General features: G+C 34.3%; 1 protein-coding gene across 6 annotated transcripts in view; it reads left to right on the forward strand.

Moving 5' to 3' along the window:
- The first annotated feature begins 235 nt into the window (after positions 1-235).
- The window catches only part of LOC111050348, a 53,341-nt gene continuing 36,265 nt past the window's right edge, over positions 236-17,311 (forward strand). The window contains exon 1 of one of the 6 annotated variants that reach the window (XM_039440200.1): positions 236-682. In XM_039440200.1, the coding sequence (XP_039296134.1) occupies positions 678-682 (5 nt within the window). In that variant the 5' untranslated portion in view covers positions 236-677. Of the gene's footprint in view, positions 683-3,895; positions 4,312-5,410; positions 5,629-17,311 lie in introns of those variants that run through there. The other 5 variants (XM_039440197.1, XM_039440194.1, XM_039440199.1 and 2 more) reach the window with 5 other exon arrangements.

Genomic DNA, 17,311 nt, shown 5'->3' on the forward strand with positions numbered 1-17,311 from the left:
GGCGGGTAAAAAGTTATTGCCAACATAACAACGATCAAAGTTGAGTTTGCCTATCATAATTTATATTAATATCAAAGATGATTCACAAACAAAAAAAATATGTTTGAAAAAATCTTAAATCATATAATTTTTTGATCTCTTATTAGAAATATTTTAATGGAAATTGCATTTTTCAACTGATCTTCAGCAACAGCTGATGAGCACTGACAGATCGAAAACAAAACAAAATAAATCTAGATTGGCTAGAATTTGAAGTGGAAGGGAGTTACCTTCTTTTCGCATTTTATTAACGAAATTCAAATTTTAGGCTATAGTGCTTATTTAGTTGTGAGATTATAAATTATAATAAATTTACAGATTTTAAATTAAAGGTGTTAGTTTATTAGTTATTTGCATCCATCTTTATTAAGTCTGAAGGTCTTTTTGTTTATAACAATTCATTGTTTGCATTGCTAAAACGTGATGATTACTGTATTTAAAAAAATGCTAAGTAACTGCTTCATGTGTTTTTAGCATTGGAGACTTTCCTTTTGACCTTTTGAAGCATGATTTGCAATTCAAATGAAGGAAAATTCTACGAATGGATTTCAACCTAGTGCAGCAAAAATTCTTATACAGACTTAGAATTCAACTAGAACTTTTATCAAAAAGTGTAAATTAAAAAAGGATTTTCTAAAATGAGGTAACAATAATGTTGATTGAAAGTGTTTGTTAGCATGGTTTTAATAATTCTGTATTCTTTTCTACTTTTACAAGCAATACCTGTGGAATCAATTTGAATAGGAAATTTATTGGTTAGGCCTATTTTCCTGTTTGGTAACTGATCATTCTCAATGAAATGTTGATTTATCATCTTGTCACATTTCAATTCTTTTCTATTCATTTCGTGTTTATTGATGTTTGTATAAAAGTTGATAAAAAACCAAGTTATTTTCGCAGATTAATAAGGGAATATTAAAAACCTCACAACAAAACTGCAACTAGTCACGAGATGAAAGTAATATTCACATAAATTTTCCTCATCCATTCTGATATCTACGTTTCAAGCTATCAGCCTTTATAAGTCAATTTGCTAAATCACAATTCAATAAATTCTTTGATGTCAACACATTTTATACTTTCAAGAAAATAAAGGCATTTATATCTTCCGGTAGATTTGTGTATAGTGGTACGACATGTTCTTGTGGTTTCTATAATCAAATTATGAACGTGATAATATACTACTTACTTTATACTTCTCTCCTTAGTCATGACCAGATAACTGGATTGACTGTGTCAGAAAGTGGACCTGACTTGGTCCTTGTTTATTTACTATACTTACTGTATTAAATCTATACCCCATAATTGATATTTTATGCAATAAATTCCAAAAAATTTAGGCTATTCCATTCTTTCCTATTTTATGCATAAAATGAATTAGCCTTTATCGAGTAAATTTGTAGAATAAAAGCAAGTCTTGATTATAATTATATAGGATTTTAAAAAATTTCAATAGCATGATAAATTTGTTAAGATTGATGTTTATGCATATATACATTGATAATAATAATAATGGTTTTGTTCATAGGCCATAGCACAGGCTTGGCACTAGGGCATGTCCATAAGGGAACACGTCAAGATAAATAAAACCAAGTCCTTAAATGAACAGTCAGAACGTAAAAAAGATAACTTAAATTACCCTATATTAGCCAATCTCCAATTTTTACTTTCCTTGCCCTATTACCATAGGTAAGAAAAGTATTACTTTCCAAAAAATATAAGGTACCCTAATTTCATGTTTTTTATACGTTTCAAGGTCCCCTGAGTCCAAAAACATAATTTTTTACTTTTTTATCAATCGTTCTGAATTGTGACAATTTAGTACTGTAATTGAATAGGTCTTCTTGTATTCTGACTATTTTCTTATAATTTTTCTACACTTACATGTACACAATTTTTTATATTTTCTGATTTACCAAGTTTTTTTGTATTATCTTACTTTACATTTAAGTTATGTAGTAGTTTGTACTGTACTTTATAGATTAATTGGTATCATTTTGTGTTGCATCCAATATATTTATATATGCATGTCAAATTTAAATGTGGAATGCTGGAATGCTGCTTGTGCAAGACGAATAATATATATATATATATATATATATATATATATATATATATATATATATATATATATGTGTGTGTGTGTGTGTGTCTTGATTGCATTTTTATTGTCATGTCAATGCTATTAAGTCAGTAGTGCTAATCTATTTTTGAATTTTATGTGATTGTGTCTATCATTGAATGTTTACGTTTGTTTGCTGTTGTTTTAAATAAATCTAGTTACAGAAATGTTGCTGTTATTCCATCAATGTGTTATCATTTATTTTTATTTTTTTATTGATGCTGCTTGAATAATTCATGCATGTTCATAATATACACAAATTTAAACCTTTCAAGCCGGGTCACACCTGTCATGCAGCGTTTCGATCCGATCACGTGCGACAACGGTCTAGAATGGTGCATGCCACACATGTCCGTCATGTGATCTGTCTCTACCCCTAGAAATGGGTCATGAGTAGAATCGGAACCCTGCATGACTGGTATGGCCGCTTCTTTATTCGCAAAATATGTTTGGGATATTAGTTTTTTATTGTATTACAGTACCGGGTCTGCAATTATGTTACCACAATGGTCTGCAAAAATAGATGGCAATGTGGTGATTTTCAAGTTACGGTACCATTCAATTTTTTAGGAGAGCCCAAACTTACAAATAGTGGACAGTAGAAGACGGCCATATTGAATTGATGTCCCAGAAGATCAATGTATAGGCCCAAAACATAACCTTTTTTCATGTACATGTTATAATATTATATTATATCAAATTTTGGGAACAGAATAGTTTTGGGCTATGCCTGTTGTTCTATCCCGATCATATTCATATGATTTCTCATATTGTATTAACAAATAGATAAGTAAATTAATAGATGAACAGTAAAATCATACATTCTTTTTGGTCCACAACAACCAACACATCAGGTCCACAGTTTACATTGCATCTTTCAGAAAAAATAATTATACGACGTATTTAAAGTAGCAGAGCATTGGCTTCCTCAAATTTCAAATATTCCTTCCAAAAAAATTGACTGAGTCGATAAAGAGGCCCTAAAAAATCTGCCCATAAAGTAAATTCTATGGCTTTTGTTGGTGGGGAGTCTCTTGCGGGAAGGTACCACCTTGCTCGAATCTGAGCTGTCAATGGGCTCTATGACAGTCATAATTCAGCCGGGATTGACAGTTTATCGTGCCCATCCGATAACATGGAAGTGACCTAGCTAATAATAATAAACTTTCTGTCCATAAAGTGACCATGCAGGGCATGCTCACAAGAGACAAGTCACTTAACTAGAAACAAATAACTTCTATTGATATCCGGGTTTGAACCCGGGACCTCTAGGCTACTTCGCAAGCACTAGACCATGGATTATCACTCCTATTCTGCCTTAAAAGGCTATCGATCAGATAGCATAACATTTGAAACAAATTGGTACCTCGGTCGGAAGGGTGACTGCTTCAACATCGCAAGTTTTGTGAAATGCGATAGCTCTGCAATATAGTCTTGTATGAGATTGTTTGATAAAACCAAACTCAAGTCTTCTATGAACAACCATATTTTTCCACCACATTAAAAAGCTATAAAATAAAGTTCTAAATACCAGAGGAATGTAGTTTAGATTATATTGGCATTAACTAGTGAACCGTAAAGGATGATAAAGATTACGAAAGTATTAGAAACACTCTTTATCACAACTTGTTGAATCCACATGTTATTCTTATCTGGTTATTTAATATCCAGTGTTGAATGCTGTTTTACTGAGTTATTATTGGAGTGCTTTATTATCTGCTTTAAAGCTCACATTTCCACACTTGATCACAGTATGATTCTTGAACAGTTTTAAACACGGGTTTTTAGTGCAAAGTACTACTGCCGTATTCTAAAATAATTTTTTGAAATGTTATTCCAAATAAGAATCAAACAGTTCGATTAAAAAATGTATAACTTCACGATCAAATTTTGTTTTCAAACACTCATGATGGTGTTACTGTCAAAAATATGAAACCTAATTTTTCTAAAAGTTATAGTGTTGAGTTTTAACCATTTTATTTGGTATAACCAAAATATTCATAATTGCTAATGACACTAAAGTCTTTGTGACACTGCCAAATCCATGATGAATGTAGGCTACACATTTTTATGAAAGGAAATTCTGTGGAAAATTCATACAGTATCTCTTTCGTTGTGTCACAGAGCAAATCCAGTTCACTGAAAATATTGTGAGTACCTACATTATATTTTGTTGTTATTTTCATAAAATTATTATGAAAAGCTCAAGTTTTACAGCTATGTTTTGTATAAATATTTCTTTTAATTTACGGTACACTATTTGAACCCTCCCATAGAAGATTCAATAGGTGCTATTTTTATATTACCTACCAATATTCCTAACGAGCTGAATTTCAATTCATCTCCTGTTTTGTGTTTTATACAACGTTTTTTTGCAAAAAACGAAACGAAGGCCCGCTACGCGTAAAATATGTAGATGATACAGGCTGTGGAAATACAATGTTGTGAATGAACCAGGAAGGAGTTTATTGCCTCATTTTATCCAACAGGATAAAACTAAGAATATTAGTCAGCTTTCATATCAATATCAAACCACAAACCAAGTGAATTATCTTGAATATTGTACAAATAGAAATTCTTAACCTGGATTCGCACACAATAGTGACAATATAATTCCCATTATGCTCTAATGGTATTCATTATAATGGATTATTTATCATACTCACTCGGTCGAACTGAGGGGAATGATCCAATTAGAACTTGTGAGAATTATTATATTTTCTCTTTTACTGTTATGTGTGAATCCATCTTAATATTGGTGTTTTATACATTATGGTAATATTGAAATGTGAGCAATGTTTCTCAATGAATACTTAGTCAATTTATTACAATAATTTTTAACAAAACCCCGAAATTCTGTGAGTTGCAGTATCGATATGACAACAATCTGGATGGTAATAAATTTAATTTTTTTCAACTTCAATGTTTTCCCAAAATCCATATTTCCTTTTATAACTGAACTCAAATAGATCAACGCAGTATATTAACATTTGAATAATAGTGTAATTTAAAGTGTTTATATTTGTGAACTAAATTAGAACAAAAGAGAACCCTTTTTGAGATTAACAAGGCTTTATCAAACATTGATGAAACAGTAAAATAAAATTAATGAAACATGCAATTGAGTTGCTTAGTAACTAGTGAGCATATGATTATAGATCATATGATCAATATTATCACAATTTGATTGATTGTTGAATAAACAATGGAATATATTTGCTGAATACACAGTAAAAGCTGATTATTCGATGATCGGATTTCTTGATCAAATAATACTAACTACGACGTTATTTCAGAATTCACTTTTCGATCATTTAATGAACAACGCAGTGAGTAGACCTTTAATTGACACACGGCTATTTTTTGAGTGTAGTTTAAGGTGTTTCTAATCAAATGAAAACCAAACCTATTTTCTTCATAAGTGATCACTGGTATGTGGATAAACTACCAAAACGCTCCAGACTTCAGTAAGTGAAACCACAGAAAGATACAAAATAATATAGAGTATTATATTCTCTTTGGTAGATAGATTGACCCTCCATTTTGAATTTGAATGCATTTACTCAGGCTATTCCAATTTCTTATGCTAAGTAAAAGGGATAAACAGTAGTTTTGAAGATTTCTCAACTAATCGAATGAATTAGGCTTATGATCACAGAAAAATATTTTTCTAAATTCTTAGTGCCGGTTGCATAATTATGATTAAATGCCACAAAAACCAATCAGAGAAGGCTTTTTCGAAAAGAAATCTTCTCTGATTGGTTCTAGTGGAAGTTAATCACGATTAAAATTTAACAGGCTTTTGTGCAACCGACACAAGTATTTTCAATTGGACAATTTATTGTCTTGTAGGTACCTTAAAAATATTGTTATTTGATTTGAATAGACCAAAACTTCATGTTTCTATGGTGAGGTGTGCTTTATTTAATCTTTTATAACATTTTTATTATTAATTAATATATATTTTTGCATTCCTCTAGGAATTAATCTCAATTTACTGTGATTAAATAGAGCATTTCTGTATGAATGTTATTACAATTTCTTCTTTCGTAATAATCTTTTTATGCTTTTGTACTCCAGAGCGAAGCTCGGTCCCCGATATTGATTATTTATGTTCAACGGTTCTCGAAAACTGCACTAATGATTTTTTAAGTATAAAATATAGTAGGTTTATGATATCAAAATTTGGTCTTGAAAACGGAAAACGGAAACGGTCTCGAAAACGGAACACGAAAACTGCTCTAATGATTTTTGATGTATAAAAAATATAGTAGGTTTATGATATCAAAATTTGATTGCACTAGGTTTTAAAATTTGATTGCCCTGGGAAAACTCGCTGAAGGACATGAAAAGGATGATTCATCCTTATAAAAACAGATGATGATTTCGTCGTCTGTCGATAACAGAAGATACGTGTGCCTGTGTGGGAGATCAGCTGTGTACAGTAATCAATTAGCTTATCGTATCTCGCGAGAAATCTAGAAATTTTAATTGACTCTATCAAAATACAGTAATCTGATTTGTTGACATGAGATGGTATATATAATAATATACAAAGTTAATCATCATTTTACATTTCTAAGTGATTAGTGAGTGTTATTTTGTTTTGTAAGGAACTGCTTGCCTGGACACATTTCTAACAAATATGGATTCCTGGGATTATACAGTTGAAGTAGTTGACCCCATGATTTCAGACCACTGCGCAGTTGTCTTCCAGATCCAACAGGAGGCTGGAAAAGGTGAAATTGCATCAGAGGCTGCATGGAAATCAAATTACAGCTCCTACACCAGAGTAGTCAGAGAAGAGCAAATTCCAGAGCTCTGTCAGAAATTGAGCAACATAAACTGGAATCAAATATTCAGCACCACACATCCAGAACTGACATTTGATATATTGATAACTGGGTACATAAGCGCCTTCAACTCTGTATACCCGAAAGTGAGGAGGAAATCCAGAAGACTCAATAGAGGTCCACTGTTCCACACTTCAAACGAGAGAACATGGTTCACAGAGAATCTCTGTAGGCAGAAGAACCTAGTGATGCTGCTAAACCATCAATATAAGACAGCTGAAACACAAGAAAAGAGACAAAACAGCTACAGGCTCTACCTGAGAGTAAACAATGAGTACCGAAGGAATGTCAGACAGGCAAAGAGAGAGCACACAGCCAACATCATCATGAATGCAGACAACAAGTGCAAAGCGGCCTGGGATGTGATCAATGAACATGGTCCAAAGAAGCCCCAGGTAGACTCTCCACTCAGCCCAGACGATTTCAACAATTATTTTGTTGAGGCTGCTGGAAATGTGTTGAAGGACCTGGACGAAACAGGCGACCACGATCCAGTTGTTGGCAACAACACCAGAGGAGGTGTAAGTATGTATGTGTGGAAGGAGGTTAACCCAAGGAGGATTCAGAACATCATCAGAGGATTGAAGAACTCCAAAACACAGGACATTTATGGCCTGTCAACATTTGTCTTGAAATCCACAGCACACTTAATAGCAAGACCAATGGCAAGGACAATAAATGATTGTCTCAGTGTGGGTAAGTTCCCGGATCTACTGAAGATTTCAAGAACAATACCGATTCACAAGAAAGGTGACACCAGCATCCCATCTAATTTTCGACCAATATCAATAGTCCCAATTTTGTCCAAGGTCATTGAGACAGAAATGAAGGTGCAAATCACAGAATTTCTGGAGGGGAACGAAATCCTGGCAAAATCCCAACATGGCTTCAGAAATGGGCGCTCAACTACAAGTGCATTGCTCACCCTGACCAGCAAGATACAAAGTGCCTTTGAGGGTGGAGAAGCCCTGGCCCTCACAATGTGCGACCTGAGTAAGGCTTTTGATTGTGTGCCGCATGACTTACTCATCAAAAAGCTTGAAATGTATGGCATGAAAGGGACCGTGCTGAAAACAATTGTAAACTACTTGCAAAATAGAATGCAAGCTACTTCAATAAAGGGAGCGACTTCAAGAATCAGGAGAGTAGAGCATGGTGTACCACAGGGTTCAGTGTTGGGACCCTTGCTGTTTATTCTCCTCATGAATGATTTCACAGCAAACGAGGAAGCAGTGATTTTTGCAGATGACACTACAATAGCAGCGAGAGGTCACACAAGTGATGAGGCTATTTCAAGATCTGCAGAACTGTTATGCAGCGCAAAAAAGTGGTTCTCAGCAAACAAACTAAAGCTGAATGAGGACAAAACAAATACCCTCATTTGCTCACTGCGACGGCAGGAGGCAGAACCGGTCAAGTTGCTTGGCTTCTGGCTGGATGGAAGGCTGAGATGGAGTCACCATGTGTCAGAAGTGTGTCGAAAGCTTTCCAGGGTAATATACCTGCTAAAAAAGCTCAGACATGTGGTAGGCAGGGATAGTTTGGTGATGGCATACCACTCACTCTTTCACAGTCACATCATGTATGGACTGATCCTGTGGGGACATGTACCAGCAGCAAAGGATGTGCTGCTCCTCCAAAAAAGAGCAGTCCGAACAATCACATTCTCGGGAAGTAGGGACCACTGTAAACCTCTCTTCAAGGGTATGGGGATCCTCACCATCTACAGTCAGTACGTGTTCTGCTCACTATCACACCTGATGGTCAACCAGGAAGACTGGACGAGAAGAGGCGAAATCCACAGCCACAATACACGCCGAGCTGCTGACCTTGAGGCATCCCACACACGATTGAGCAGCACCTACAACAGCTACCCAGCAGCAGCCATTCGAATGTTCAACAGGCTGCCCAGCGAAGTGAGAAATCTACCAAGAGATAAACTGATTAGCACAGTGAAGCTGAAGCTGAACGACAGGCCACTCTACTCATTTGCTGAGCTTGAGGACGAGCCCCTTTTTTGAATCAGTTCTACTCCAACGACTAGCCAAAATGGCTACCAACCAACCTTGTTTATGACACTGTCTATCTGGAATCCCCAGTCTTCGACAACGACAACAAGAATCAAGAAAAGAAGAAGAAAAGAATATTCAATTTGGTATGTAAACAATCTAAATTAGAACTTTCATGTTTTCAAATATTTGGACTGAAAATTTCACATGAATTCAAGTGCATGGAACATAACCTACTTTTTGGAATATTTATAGTGTATAAATCAAAATTCGGGGAAGAAACAGTTTTGAGCTGTGCCTGTTAGTCCTTCCTCAATCATTTTGAAGAATTGAGTTCTGTTTATCGATAAATAAATAACGAGCAAAGCTCGGTGCCTCGATATTTCCTACCTAAATAGAACAATAGACTAAACCCATTCCTTGACCCCCCTCCATTCTATGACCGCTACAATACATTCAAAAAATTATGCTGCTCAATTGATGATTAAATTATTATTTTTGAACTCTACTAACTCTTTATCTTTGCAATCGTTTCTTTTTTCTTTGTTTATACATATTTTTCATACCCCTTCACTAACTTTCCTGAACCTAACTCAAATATCGTTCTCTTCTCATCTTATTAGTTATAATGAATCGTTGTAAATATTTAATGAAGTGCGATATTATTTTCTTCTGTTTTCCTTTTTAATTGTCAAGTTATATGTAACTTTACACCGACACCGACACGTCAGGACATGACATAATTCACTCTGATGGACAGTATAAGAGGAGGCTGTGCTTTATAACTGCGCGAGGTCTACTGTTCACATAACTACTAGTATAAAAAAATATGCCTAATCAATTACCGGAAGTTGAATAATATTTTATCATCGATTGATTGGGATAGAGAAATACCAGCAGTATCAGTTGATGAGGGATGGGAAAATTTCATTGACATTTTAAAAAACGCTATCAAAGATTCACAAGAAAATCTTCTTTTAGAAAATAACTTGACACAGAAATATAGGTCGCCATGGATAAATAGTTATCTGATCAAGCAAATAAACTTAAGAAATGAGTTATACAAGAATGTTATCAAACAACCTAATAATGACGACTTAAAACAAATATACAATACATTCAAAAATAACTTACGTAATGAACTGAGAGAAAGAAAACAATATTATTATTCAAAACTGTTTAGAGAAAGCCAGGGAAACATTAGAAAGACGTGGAAAACAATTGACGCGTTAATAGGATTGAAAAAAAATAAAGAACCACTAAAACTGATTGTTGATGAGCAGGGAAATAGCATACATGATAGTAATAAAATTTCTAATCGTTTAATTCTTATTTTCTAAATGTTGTGAATAAAATGAATGATGAATTAGAACAAACCACATTGCAAACTAGGGAAGAGTCTGCGAGAATATCAAAAATAAGGTTTCCATACAATTCTCCAACAAATTCAATTTTTCTCCACCCTACAAATCCGGAGGAAGTAGCAAGTACAATAAGAAAATTGAAAAATAAATCTTCGCCAGGTGTAGATGGGATAAGCACAAGCATGATTAAAAAAACTTACATGAATTATTTGAACAAATTAACCGATCTAATTAACCTAAGTATTGCCAAAGGAAAATTCCCAAGCATGTTCAAACACAGCGTAGTTATACCTATTCCTAAAAAGCCAAATTGTAAAAACATAGATCAGTTCCGCCCAATTTCACTTTTACCGGTTTTTTCCAAGATTTTAGAAAAAATATTCAAGATTAGACTTGAAAACTTTTATAAAAATAATAACTTTTTTAGTGATAACCAATATGGTTTCCGTGAAGGAAGAAGTACAGAAGCGGCAATTAAAAATCTCATTTCAAAAATAAATGACAGTTTTAGTGTTAATAATAAGTGTGCAGCTCTGTTTCTTGATATATCTAAAGCATATGATGCAATTGATAAAAACATGCTTCTAAAAAAACTTGATTTATCAGGAGTAAGAGGAATTGCCAATGATTGGTTAAGATGCTACCTATCTAATAGGAGTCAAAGGGTCAGAATTAACGATACGTTGAGTGAACCCGGGGACATTACCATAGGTATTCCTCAAGGATCAGTGTTATCAAGTACTTTATTCCTGGTCTTTATTAACGATTTGACGGATGGTGACTTACAGGGAAAGATTACATCTTTTGCAGACGATACAGTTATATTTTATTCGGCCAAAACAAATGAAGAACTTAAAAATAAATTAGAAATGGATCTTAAGCACCTTAGGTGGTGGTTTTGCGAAAATAAATTAACTATCAACACAGACAAATCTAATATAATACAATTTAATCTTCAAAACACGGATCAGGAGTTAACTAGTATTTACTTCCATAAATTAGATTGTGCGCAACAGGTGAATAATTTATTGTGTAACTGTGAAACTATAAAACAAGCACGTACAGTTAAATATCTGGGCCTCATATTGGATAGTAGGCTCACTTGGTCAGATCATGTACAGAAGATAAAAAATGAGTTATTTGTATACATAAGGAAGTTCTATTACCTCAGACAGTTATGTCCAAAAGAAGTATTGTTACAATTATACCATGCAATTATTGGTTCTAGAATAAATTATGGAATAATATGCTATGGGAGTGCATACAATGTTCATATTAAACCTGTGATTACTGGTCAGAAACATATATTAAAAATAATTTGTAATAAACCTAAACAATATAGTTCAATGATGCTCTTCAGAGAACTGTCAATATTATCAGTGAGACATTCTTTTCTATTCAAAGCATTACTGGATTTAGCTGAAAATAATTTCGATATTCAACAGATGAGAGAAAGAATAAACCTCAGGAATTCACAGGACATTAACCTCCCAAAACCAAGATTAGAACATTCCAGACGACACTTCAAATACATAGCTATAAAAATATTCAATTCACTTCCAGTAACAACAAGGAAAATAACGTCACGTCAGTTATTTAGAAAAGAAATCAAGAAATTCATTTTACAACTAGACAACCCGAATGATTTTTTTACTAAATTAATATAGGTCTAAATTTAGTATAATTTACACATTACACGACATGAACACTGCAACAATCAAAGATCATTGAACTCACAAATCCCGTCCGGTATGTGTAAACAGTAAGACAGTATCAAATTTCAATCACTGTATCTTTCTTCAAAACGCATTCATTTATGGTATAATTACATCAGCACTTTGAAAAAAAAACGAAACGTTAACTATGAATAAAATTGAACTAAATATGAAAAAAAACAGCAACCACTCCGTACATAGTTTTAAGTTTTGTGTAAGTGTGTGTGTGTGTGTGTGTGTGTGTGTGTTTGTGCGCATGTGTGAATGTGTGTGCGTATGAATGTGTGCGCATATGTGAATGTGTGTGCGTATGAATGTGTGCAAGAATGATTATAAATATTGACATATTGATTTATTTCAATATAATACCATATTCAATTATTATGTTCTTCATGATATAATATTTAAATTTGTATATAAATATTTTATTATATATATTCAAGTGTCCCCACACAGGGTAGCCTATAGGGAACACATATTAGAAATTAGGAAACAATATTGTATTTGATTTTTTGGAATGCATTTGATTGTATAATTATTTTTTTTGAATAAAGAAAGAAAAAAAAAAAATTCAGTACACCTAAATACGGATATTACTTTTGAAACTTGGCCACGTCGTCAGATAGAAAAGTCATTCTATTTTATTCTGTTAGGTACGGTAGTTTGGTGCTTGCAAAATGTTTGAAGATATCCGGATACCTAGAAATTGTCTATGACTTTATGGAGTGCTCAATTTCATTTAAAAAATTCCACAATCTTTGAATAAATCGAAAACCTCCTTTTGGCTTCTGCATAATATCTCAATATCGGTTCACCGAGCTTCGCTCCTTATTTTTATTTATTGATAAACAGAACACAATATTCTCTAAATGACCGTGTTTATATTTTACAGCTGGCTTTACGTCATCTTATGAATTTCGGGGATGCGATATTTTGATTTTCAACAGAATCACTCGCTCATTCACTTATTTACTATGCACAGCTGTTTCAGCCAAGGATGAATTATCCTTTTAATGTCGTTCAGCGAGTTTTCCCAAGGATGAGCCGTTTTCGAGTTCCGTTGAACATAAATATATACTCAAATAATCATATAAACACATAATCATGTATACTCTCATATATATATAGAATTTGCTCGCTTAATATAATAAGATAAATCATACATTGCACTTTACAGAATAATAAAAAGATTATAGTTTGACTTGATTGGTTATGATATACTACATGTATCAATAATATATTATATAAACGCTATAATATTTATTGTATGACTGGAAATGAAAAGAAATAAGTATCCTTTTTCAAATATCAGTCACTTATCTTTAAAAACAATACACATTTTGATATTTTTAAATTTTCATAAATGAGTTTAAAATGATTTCAATTTCTAACACATCTATTTCTTGTTGAAGGGAGTAGAGGATATTAGAAAGAAAGGATACTGTACTTATTCAATTTAATCTCTAATAGTCCAGTCAAATGGTCGTTTTTCAGGAAACAGCCCCGAAAGAATTTTTCTCAACGGTTCAATTTGTATTTTGGGACGCTGAAATCGAATCTGGAATTTGCTGACACACCAGAGGGCGGCTTCACCCCCAAAACCCCCAAAAACCCCAAACATTTCGGACTTTTTCCAATTTTCCACATTTAATCTCGTGAACCTTGAGTTTTTCAAGAAAAATCATTTTCGACAAAATTATAGAGAATAATGTTGTTGGTTATCCATCTTGTTTCCACTATAATTATCACTATTAAATTTTATAAAACTTTTAAGTGAAAAAACACTCACATTATTTGATGTGGCGACGTCCGTTTCGTGCTGGTATCGCACATTTTCAAGCCAAACAGGAACTCGAACAGGAGTTCCTGTTTGGCTTGAAAATGTGCGATACCAGCACGAAACGGACGTCGCCACATCAAATAATGTGAGTGTTTTTTCACTTAAAAGTTTTATAAAATTTAATAGTGATATAGAGAATAAGATTTCCAATACATTGAGTGGTCGCGTAAGATGCTACCATCTTTGGTTCTGGAGCTACGAATTTTCAAAAAAGGGGTATTTTTCAAGGGGTTTTCAAAATTATGCAAACCTACCACTTCTACCCTATACAACATGGATATTTTTCTAGTATAGATAAAACATCACATATCACGTGAAAGAACAATTCATTATGAACAGGATTCCTTAGAAATTTTCGAATTTAGTAGTGGTGGGAGGGGGAATATACCCAAAAATAGAAAATCATGTCCTACAGCTAAAATACACATTTTTCATTATAATACCTTTTCAAGGCCTTCCTGACAAAAAAATACATATTTCGGCTGAAATAATCTCACGCAGGCTATTTTCTATGAAAATCACTCGTTAGAAACATTTAATTTCAGTATTTCCTAGTGGGGGGTACGTCATAAGGATACGTCAAGTATCAAAACTTTAAACTCTTATAACTTTTGACAGAATGATCAGATCTCCTCATACTACAGCTCATTCTTCTCAGCTCGTCAAGGCGGTTCATGTATTATAATTGGAATTTGATGAGCAAATAAAAAATCCACTTTTAAAGTGGATTGTCTCCTCTTTCCGCTCCCTCGAATCGTTTACCTGATTCCAATCTTGCAATTTGTCTCAAATGAAAGAGAATTACATGTTCTATAAGCTACGTTGCCTTAAACCCATCGTGCATGACTGTTCATTATCGAAGAACGGTCGAGACTGTGAAAATGAGGAAATAATATCGCAAATTTCTTGATTTTTTGAATCAAACGTATCTTACCTCACGATTATATTTTTAGAAAATTCATTTACCCTCACATGGAAGAGGAGATTCTGTTTTTTAAATCAAGACCAGGGACTATTTTTTATCATTCCGGGTTACTGACATACACAGTTTTGAATATAGAAATTGGGCATTTTTCTGTGTATTATGGGCTAAAATACACTAAAAGAGGAATTTTCTATTTTTCCATCAAATTTAAGTTATGATACATGATTTTGAACCGCCTTGACGTGCTGAGAAGAATGAGCTGTAGAAAAAGGAGATCTGACCATTCTGTCAAAAGTTATAATTGTTTAAAGTTTTGATCCTTGACGTATCCTTATGGGTGCAACCCCCCACCCGTGGGTGCCCCCCCCCACCCGGAAAAATGGAATTAAGTGTATCTAATGGGGGATTCTCATAGAAAATAACCCTCTTCTGATGATTTCAGCCGAAATATGGTTTTTTGTTAGGAAGGCCTTGAAAAGGTATTATAATGAAAAATTTGTATTTTTACTGAATGATTTGGTTTCTATTTTTGGGTGTACCCCCTCCACCTCTATTCAATTTGAAAATTCCTAAGTAATCCTGTACAGATATAATTGCTCTTTCACGTGATGTGATTTCATCATTACTAGTGAAATATCCAAGTTGTATAGGGTGAAAGTGGTGAGTTTGCATAATTTTGAAAAACCCTTGAAAAATACCCCTTTTTTGAAAATTCGTAGCTCCGGAAACAAAAACGGTGGAGTCCTGCGCGACCACTCAATTTATTGGAAATTCTATTCTCTTTAATTTTGTCGAGAATGATTTTTCTTGAGAAACTCAAGGTTTTCGAGATTGAATGAGAAATTCGAAAAAAATTCGAAATTTGGGGGGTTTTGGGGGTGAAGCCGCCCTCTGGCGTGTCAGCAAATTTCGGATTCGAATTCAGCGCCCCAAAATACATATAGAACCGTGGAGAAAAATTCTTTCGGGGCTGTTTCCTGAAAAACGACCATTTGACTGGACTAATAATAAAAACTTCTTTTTTGAATGCAGTTAGATTGTCGAATGCATTATTTATTTATTCATCCATTGCTTGGCAATATTAAGTTGTTGGATAATGGGGCTCCGTTCGCGCGTCCAATTGTTGCTTGTTTGATGCTGGCGCCACACTCTTGCCGAGTGCGTACAAATGATGAGCGGGAGAGGATGGATGGTTATACACTTGCCTTCGCTCCAATTTTTGTCGTGACGAGACGAGTGAAGGCAAGCCGAGCATCCACACTTTCGTCAACCATTGTGTGCTCGCGGCAAACGACTCGGCAAGAGTGTGGCGCCAGCATAAGCCAGTAGATGGGGATTGCTCTTAGTATTACGTGTCAGTAGCCTATCCTCAGGGATGCTTATATGAGTTTGAATGTCAAATGTGTAATGTGTACTTGTCACATTTCATACGTTTTTCATAATATATGTTTCTTTCCTAAGCTTCACTGTCCTTGTCTGAATAATTCCTTGCATTTCATACTGAAAATTATTGCATCACAATAAGCTTTCATGTACCGAATTGATTTGGATCCTCAATAAGCAATTTCTTATTTATTTCAAGATTTTTCTCTTCTATTATATTATACATTATTCAAATATGAATGACATAGAACGATTTAATCGTTTTATTTCCCACGTATTATATTCTTCATAAAAATATTACACAGGTTTTTCTCATTCATATCCACTATTTTTTTGTAATCGACAAATTCATATTTGATTCCAATTATAATGATGTGATTTATTAATTTCCTTGATAAATCTGTCTACTTACTTATTTTATTATAGTAAGTTATTATTTTATTATTTATCATCATCATCATCATCAGTGGCGCTACAACCCGCTACAGGTCTTGGCCTCCTCCAGTATTCGCCTCCATTCGTCTCTGTCTTCCGCCCTCGCTTTCCAACCTCTGGCTGCAATCACTTGTGCGTCCTTGTCAACACCGTCCATCCAGCGCAGTCTCGGCCTTCCTGGTCTTCGCCTCCCTTCCATCCTGTACAGCATGAGTCTCCTTGGTGGGTATGTCTCATCTGCCCGAATAAGGTGGCCAGCCCATCGCAGTCTACCAATTTTGATCATTTTGACCACATCAGGTTCACGATATAGGCTACTTGGTAGAGCTCCTCATTCTTCCTCCTCCGCCATGTCTCATCCACTTTTATTCCACCACAGATGCTTCGCAGTACCCTCCTCTCAAAAACTTTGAGTTGGCTCTCGTCTTTTTTGGACAGTGACCATGTTTCACTGCCATACATGAGTACTGGCAGGATTAGCGAGCGATATATTTTAAACGTTGTGGCTCTGCTCAGCACTTTGTTTTTTATATACTTGGAGAGACCATAGAAGCATCTGCTGGACAGGAGAATTCTCCTTTCCACCTCCTTTGTTGTTCCATTTTTACCATCGATGAGGGAGCCCA

This window comes from Nilaparvata lugens, chromosome 13, assembly GCF_014356525.2.
Source record: "Nilaparvata lugens isolate BPH chromosome 13, ASM1435652v1, whole genome shotgun sequence".
Taxonomy (NCBI): Eukaryota; Metazoa; Arthropoda; class Insecta; order Hemiptera; family Delphacidae; genus Nilaparvata; species Nilaparvata lugens.